The sequence below is a fragment of the Montipora capricornis genome, chromosome 5 (assembly GCF_036669925.1).
Source record: "Montipora capricornis isolate CH-2021 chromosome 5, ASM3666992v2, whole genome shotgun sequence".
NCBI lineage: Eukaryota > Metazoa > Cnidaria > Anthozoa > Scleractinia > Acroporidae > Montipora > Montipora capricornis.
In genome coordinates, this window is record NC_090887.1 from 13033460 (window position 1) to 13040961 (window position 7502).

At 42.2% G+C, this 7502-nt stretch overlaps 1 protein-coding gene across 2 annotated transcripts in view; it reads left to right on the forward strand.

The window, feature by feature from the left end:
- LOC138049548 (uncharacterized) overlaps positions 1-6766 on the forward strand; it is a 14749-nt gene extending 7983 nt beyond the window's left edge. For both annotated transcript variants that reach the window (XM_068895867.1, XM_068895868.1), the window contains 2 exons: positions 1672-2595; positions 3544-6766. In XM_068895867.1, coding sequence (XP_068751968.1) covers positions 1719-2595; positions 3544-6752 — 4086 coding nt within the window. In that variant the 5' untranslated portion in view covers positions 1672-1718 and the 3' untranslated portion in view covers positions 6753-6766. The remainder of the gene's footprint in view (positions 1-1671; positions 2596-3543) is intronic.
- Positions 6767-7502: the final 736 nt, after the last annotated feature.

Here is a 7502-nt window from a genome sequence, read left to right on the forward strand (position 1 = left end):
GGGCTTGAGAATAGACTGGGAACAGTCTCTTATTTTCCATGACACAGTTGAGCGCCGATTGCGTGACGTGCCCCGTTTTCACCACTAATTTGCATAAAATAATAATTTCACTCGTCGTGTGTGGCTCTGAGGAAATAAGGACGACTGCTCGTGGTCTAGCTCGGGAACTGATTTTCTCTTCACTCAATGGTTGAAGAAGTTGAAGAACAATTTGACTCGGTGGTCAAAGACTGAACATATACGGGTGAATGATGATCAATGACGACCCACTGGAAAAGTACTCGACTCGTAGGCTGTGACTGTAAGATTCCCTTCCACGACGTGTACGTGACGTTATTTCGGGTATCAATACCCCGGATAATAGACATGACCCCCACAATCGACTGGGCATGCTTCCGATCTTACATTCAAATTTTGATTTTTTTGGCTAATGTCAAGAATAGTATGCTGCCTCGCTAACGCTCGCCAGCAATTATTATTATTGCTATTATTATTATTATTATTATTATTATTATTTATTATATTAATTCTTTCAGTTGATTCAGGCGGGTTGCTTTCAGATATTAGCACAATGTGTCCCATATATATTGACCTAGAATTGTGAGAGAAGAAGAGAGACGGAGAGAGGAAAAATAAAAATAAAAAATCAGTTTTGTGTCCCAGTTAGGGTCATACTTTGAGATAGCAAGACAGAGAGGGAGAGGTTAATCGGCCTCTAAAGCAAATCGGACAAACATTGACCTACTGGTAGCTCCATGCTCGCAAAATAAGAAACAAAGATATTATTTTATTTTGCAACTTTTTTCTTTGTTTCCTTTTATGTGGTAGGCACATTGACAATCTTATGATGATAGATAATGCATGTGTGTACCTTTTCGTGCCAAACCTGTTTTGACATACATATCTGGGCTGCGTATGAAACATGGATTGTTTCAACTTGTGTACTGAAGGATAACACTCTCTGGTTTTACAATAAGAAGCACATTACTTCTTTAACTCTACTTTAAAGAGCCGTGAAGATTTTCTGGCTTTTGTAATGGTTGATCCATTTTCTTCTGGAAAACCTTCAGCTCAGCCTTGAATCACACCTCCAAATGAAGTGATTAATAATTATTGATAATTAATTGTAATTATCAGTAATTAACATTAATAATTATTAATAATCCTGAAAAAGTTCTCACTTGTAATTTCAATTTGATCGTTTTGAATTATTTCTGGTTGCATATTTCAACTGGGTTGTTGGTAGGGTAGTAATTTTGGATCTTCATTCTTGAGGAGTACCTTTTGAAGACATGTGAATGAGCAGGAATTCACGTGTCAGCTTTGTTCCCAAAGAAACATCATTGAAGCAACACTAGCTAGTGCAAATGTCAGAATTTGATATAGTTCATTTACTGAGTGACTGACAACTAGATCAAGAAAATTTCTAATAATAGGAACATAGAGATTTTCACTGCCAACATTTGCATTTAGCGTGGTCTCAAATCTCTTCATAATAAGTTTTCCAAAAATTTGGAAGGCAAATCTGAATGTCCATTTGCTATTGATGTTTTGGCAAATGGTCATTTAAAATAAAAAGAGTAAAAACTCTTGTTGCCATTATCCTCTTACCAAATGAGTTCTTTGTTCATTTAAATCCACTTTGTATTGACTCGTTTATTTTTGGTTTAGGTCCTTTTTGCCATTGGGGCATGATGCTTGACTATCACTAACTCGTGATGTCCCTTCAACCGTATCGTGACGAGGAGTTAAATCATTTCAAGTGTTTGTCTCTGGTTTTAAATGAATTCCCAAAGGCTTTACGTCAGACTTTTAAGACGATGTGGGACACCACCATTGGGCGTCGCCCTGGTTCACAGCTTTGGGATGACTCCACTGCTGTGAGAAATCTCTTTGTCTCTGAAGAGGGAGGGACAACTAAAGTCCCTACCCACCAGTCGTACAATGAATGGGATTGCACCGCCTTATTCCAGGCTACCATCTTTGCAAAGTCCTTCAGCATTCATTCCAAAACACTCGATGAAGTCTATGTGAAGCCCTATGCTGTTCCTTATGGAAGTTTCCATGGATTTGTGTTGAGCCCAGTAGGAGATAATATGGAGACCATTGCACTGGCCACTGATCAGCTTCGGCGTTTAAGGAATACAGTTTGTCATTCTTCTCGCTTAGAGATGGACAAAGCAACATTTGACCGGAACATTCAGTATGCTAAAGAAGCGTTCAAAGCTCTGGGAATTTCAACTGCGTCTATTGATGCCATTGGAAGTTTGACTACATGTGACTTTCCAACAACAAAAGTCCGTTTGTTGGAACAGCAGGTAAGGGAAGAAAAGCAAGCATACATTGAATGTTTAGAGAGCAGAAATGCAGATAGGGAAGAGATTAAGGACTTCGTAGCAGCCATAAAACAGGACGTGGAGAGCCTCACAGTCATTAAAGAAGACGTTGCTACGTTGGAGCAAAGGGTAGCGGAGCATATGAATTCAGCTGTGGAGGGTTTGAGGGTGCAACTGGGAGATAGAACTGCGTCAGGGAAAGAGATCCACGAGTTAAAAAAGAAGGAAGAGGAAGGGGATACAGAAGCAGAAAAAACAGGTAAAAAGTAGGACTTAACTGATTTCAACCCTCTTTAAAAACAGCAGGAGGATAGCAATAGGAGTGACAAACAACACAATTTGTCATTGAAAAGATGATAACAAGACAGAAAGATCTTCCATGTATGTAAGAAACGATATGTCGTATGTTACTGTTTTTGAAAAAAAAGAACGTACAGAACTCACATAAAATAAACGAAACTGTTGGTTACTAGATTTTTGTCTCACTGCTATTAAAGTTAGTCAAAGCAGTAGGTCCATTTCTGAGATGTCTTCCGAAAGAACTTTTTTCCTTATTATGCGCCGATCAACTCGAAACTGCAACATCCCTCCCTCCCCCCCCCCCCCCCCAGGCAAATCCCGGGAATTTGAACTTTTGAAGATTGGATCGTTCAAATTCCCGCCCCCTCGGGCCAAAATGGTGTTCAAATGCTCTACCCTATCGTCGGATTTGTCTGTGATATCTTACTAAAGAACAATCGTTGTCGCCTCCTGTCGTCTGTAATAAAGACCTTTTGAAGATCTTTTTAGTAAGCCCATCGTTCACAAACTCTTCAATCTCATCCAAGCACGTGTTTTATAGCTGTTAGCGACTTCGGCGCCCGAAGAAAATCATTTGAAACCTGACACTTCCGGTTCAATTTTCCCCACCTCACAACTTCCGTTTCCGGTACACTACAGTGGCCAATATTGGGTCTGTCTTGGTTAAATGACTGCAACTGAATTTTGCTGACTTCTACAATGCATTGAAAACGAAACCAAAAATATGTCTGCAGTAGGTGACTATCCTAATCATGAATAACATTTTAGGCTCAGTGCACAAAGTTGAAGATAATGTTTGCCCTTGCTTCTCGATATCTTCTCTTCAGTTTACACAGTCTCAATGAGGAAAGGATATCGAAAAAAATTAGCAAATGTCTACTTTGTGTTTTACTTTTGCTTTACAAAGACATCAAGCCAGCAGTCACAAGATCTTGTCTTCCTCCAATGGTTCCAAACTTCACTGGCCGACAGAACGAATGCCAGGAGATCGTGGATCTCGTGAGTTCCGAACACACCCGAATCCTGACGATCTGGGGCTCGCCCGGATTCGGGAAGACATCTGTTGCAATAGCGGCGGGGCACCAACTGCAGTCTCGAGGCTTTCCTGTTTGTTTCCTTTCATTACGAGGACTTCAGTCAAAGGGAGATCTGGCATCCAAGCTTTTTAGCTTCGTAAGGCAACTCACCATGAGTCAGAGATCAGAATCTCTGCATCCGTGCAGTGAAGATGAGCTGATTGAGACCATGGCCAACATTTTAGATTCCCTGGTAATAATTCTCGATAATGCAGACGATCTGTTAGAAAATGGCATTCCAAAAGTAAAAGAAGACATCCTACAACTCTTTGAAGAAATTCTCATGCGAAATGAGATGATAACCCTGGTGGTGACCACACGAGAATCGTTTGAATTTATGAACTTGAATTTTCAAGGTCATAAATCTTTGCGAATAAGGCCCCTGGATGGTACCTCATCTCATACTCTAGTTCATGAATTGGTGCCAAATGCTAGCCCCAATGACTGCGCAAGAATTGCCCAAATATGTGGGTGTGTGCCTCTTGCAATGAGGTTAATGTGCTCTTTAGCTTGTGAAGATGATGTTCAACCAAGCCATTTTTTGATTGAATTAACTGAGTTCGCAACAGAGAGTATCGTCGAGATCTTAGACAATCCAGATTATCCAGCTAATCATCGATTGCAGGTCCTATTTCAATCGTCCTTCCTCAGACTTTCTTCTGCCGAAAAAGAAGCATTTGTGTCCTTGTCTGTTCTCCCGGGATGCTTTACAATGGATCTCGCCTCAGCTGTATTGAATGTTACAGGGGTGATTCAGACCAAGAAAATGTTGCAAAGACTCCGGAGAAAATCCTTTCTCGATTCAAATTCCCAGCCAGGAACATTCACAATGCACAAGCTCCTTCAGTCATTTGCAAAAGAAACAGGAGAACAGCGTATGGAAGAAATAGTAGCAAACGCAAAGTGCCGTCTCCATGCGCATTACATTTCTCGTTTCAACAAGTTGAATGATGAGTTTCTAGATGGTCATTCTAAAGACGCATTCATTGCATTCTATGAGGAAAAACAGCTTTTCATCGAAAGTCTAGTGGACGGTTGCAAAGATCCCAGGACGGCTGAGAAAGTTTTCGAAGTTTTGGTAAAGGCAGAGTTGTTTCTAGACTCGCTGTTTTGGTCTCAGATTGAAGGGCACAATTTTGATAATATATATGATTCGGCCTTAAAGGCAGCTAATGCTCAAGGAAATGTACAATACCAGAGGCGTTTACTAGTTTCTAGAGCATTTCGTGAAATTACTTTGGGAGCAACAGGAAGTGCAATGCAACTTCTCAGGAAGGCACATGAAATCCAGTCTACATCTTGTCCAGGTTCTGATGATGAAGTGAGTAAGTACTGGTGTTATTTTGGCATCTTTGAGCTGGTTATCGGCAAGGTTGACAGCGGAATACAGAGCCTGCGTAAGGCTCTTTCTTTAATGCGCGGAAGAGCAGAACTGAGAATTCTGAGGATCGTTGGTTACCAAGTCATGGCTGTTTATTATCAGTTCTTCCGGGACTCATCTAACTCGACTTACTGTTACAACAAAGCACGCATGGAATGCAATTCTGGTGCAGACGAGCAACTGCTTGTTATTCCACTTCTGGAGTGCACAGAAAAGAAACCAGACGATGCCGAAAAGGTTCAAAGTAACATTAACTTGGAAAACTGGCCATTGCTATTCCTAGTTATATTTTTCGTCCGGACAGCAGCAAAGAATTTCTCTGACGCTGAATCCAAGCAATTTGTAATCAACCCTGCCTTACAAATATTAAATGATCTCAAGATAAATTCTAAGACTCCTTTTCATTTGTTCCACTTGTGCGGGAACGTTATGACATTTGTGCGGGCATTCGCCGCAGAAGGTCATGCTGGATCATGTTTTGAAGAATCAATCGCTCGTCTCCAAGCGTATCTCGAGAAATCCAACCAGAGCTCTTCAGGCCCAAAAGAAAACGTTCATTCAACCATTCGTAATCAGGAATTCAATTGGCTTCTCGCAAGGTTCCTCCTAGAGGGCGGTAAGTTTCACCACACCATGGAGAACTACTCTCGAGCACTTTATTTCAAAAAGTGTGCGCTTGATATCATTTTGAAAACGAGTGGAGAAGAAACAAAAGCATTCTTAGCGCATTGCTATCATTCACTCGGGGCTACACAGCGTTCGCTAGGCGATCTCGCCTCTGTTCAGGAGTCTAACAAACGGGCGTTAGATATTCGGGTAAAACTGTTTGGAGACAACCATGCAAACACAGCTGACAGTTACCATTTACTCGGGATGACACAGCATTCATTGGGTGATTTCACCTCTGCTCTGTCGTCAAGACAGCGGGCCTTAGATATTCGGAGAAAACTGCTCGGAGAAGATCATAAGAGCACAGCTGTTAGTTATCATTTACTCGGGATCACACAGCATTCGTTAGGTGATTTCCCCTCCTCTCTGCTGTCACTGCAACGAGCCTTAGACGTTCGAAGAAAACTTTTTGGAGAAGATCATCGAAGCACATCTTTTAGTTACCATTGTCTCGGGGTCACACAGCATTCGTTAGGTGATTTCACCTCTGCTCTTCAATCACTGCAACGAGCGTTAGATGTAAAGAGGAAAATGTTTGGAGAGGATCACGCAAGCACAGCTGATAGTTACCATTCTCTCGGAATGACACAGCATTCGTTAGGTGATTTTACCGCTGCTCTGCAGTCTTTCCAATCAGCATTAGATGTGCGGATAAAACTATTTGGGGAGGATCATGCAAGCACAGCTGATAGCTACCATTCAGTCGGGGTTACACAGCATTCGTTAGGTGATTTTACCTCTGCACTGCAGTCTTTCCAACGGGCATTAGATGTTCGTCAAAAACTGTTTGGAGAGGATCATGCAAGGACAGCTGATAGTTATCATTCACTCGGGTTCACACAGCGTTCGTTAGGTGATTTTACCATTGGTGTGAAAGAAAAGCAGCGGGTATTAGATGTTCGGGGAAAACTGGAGAGGTTCACCCAATCACTTTGCAAGCGGGTTACTAGTTTGAAAGAGGTGGTTATTGGTAATCGTGGTGGTAAATAAATAGTAATTTATAATCTGTCGTCTCACGATGTAGTCACTTAGGTTGTAGATCGCGATGTTTCGACCGGTCCCTGCTGGTCTTCATCAGGCGATAAGCTCGACAGTTTACGCACTACTATCACGGCAGTCGGCTGTGATTGGTGTATTTCGATCCTTATTTAGAGTTCCAGGACCTTTGAGGAGTTAGTTACTTGAGAGGTCCGATACGAAATTGTTCCCTTTGTTCCCTTCGCTTTCTTCCTTGTTTTGGTAACCTTCTGTACAAAGAAGGAGGGATAATCTTTAGTAACACGAACAAATAGACCGCGAGTAGTCTCTAATTTCGGCAATGGATTGTGGGGCGGGCGGAATACACGCACACGCTTGCGATTGCGAGGAGACGCGGCGCTCCCCTCGCGTCGCGCCTCCTCGTAATTTCGCGTGCTCCTGTGTATTTCGTCCGCTCCACAATCCATCGCCGAGATTAGAGACTAACCGCAGTGTAAAGAACAGATGATAAAAGTCTCTTCCTCAGAGACGGTTGATAGTTCGGTGACAAGACGTTTGGCCCGGTTGTACAGACACTTAACAATACCACGCTTTACTGATTGAGGGTGTAAATCAAACGCTATGCACTGATCAGTGCGAGTTAGGGGGTTTTTACATGATACCGGAGCGACTTTCGCACCGGCGCGAGTTCACTCCGATTCCCTCTCTTAGGTCTGTATTTGTCTACATGATATCACCGAAAAAAGTCATGCTGGGGCGACT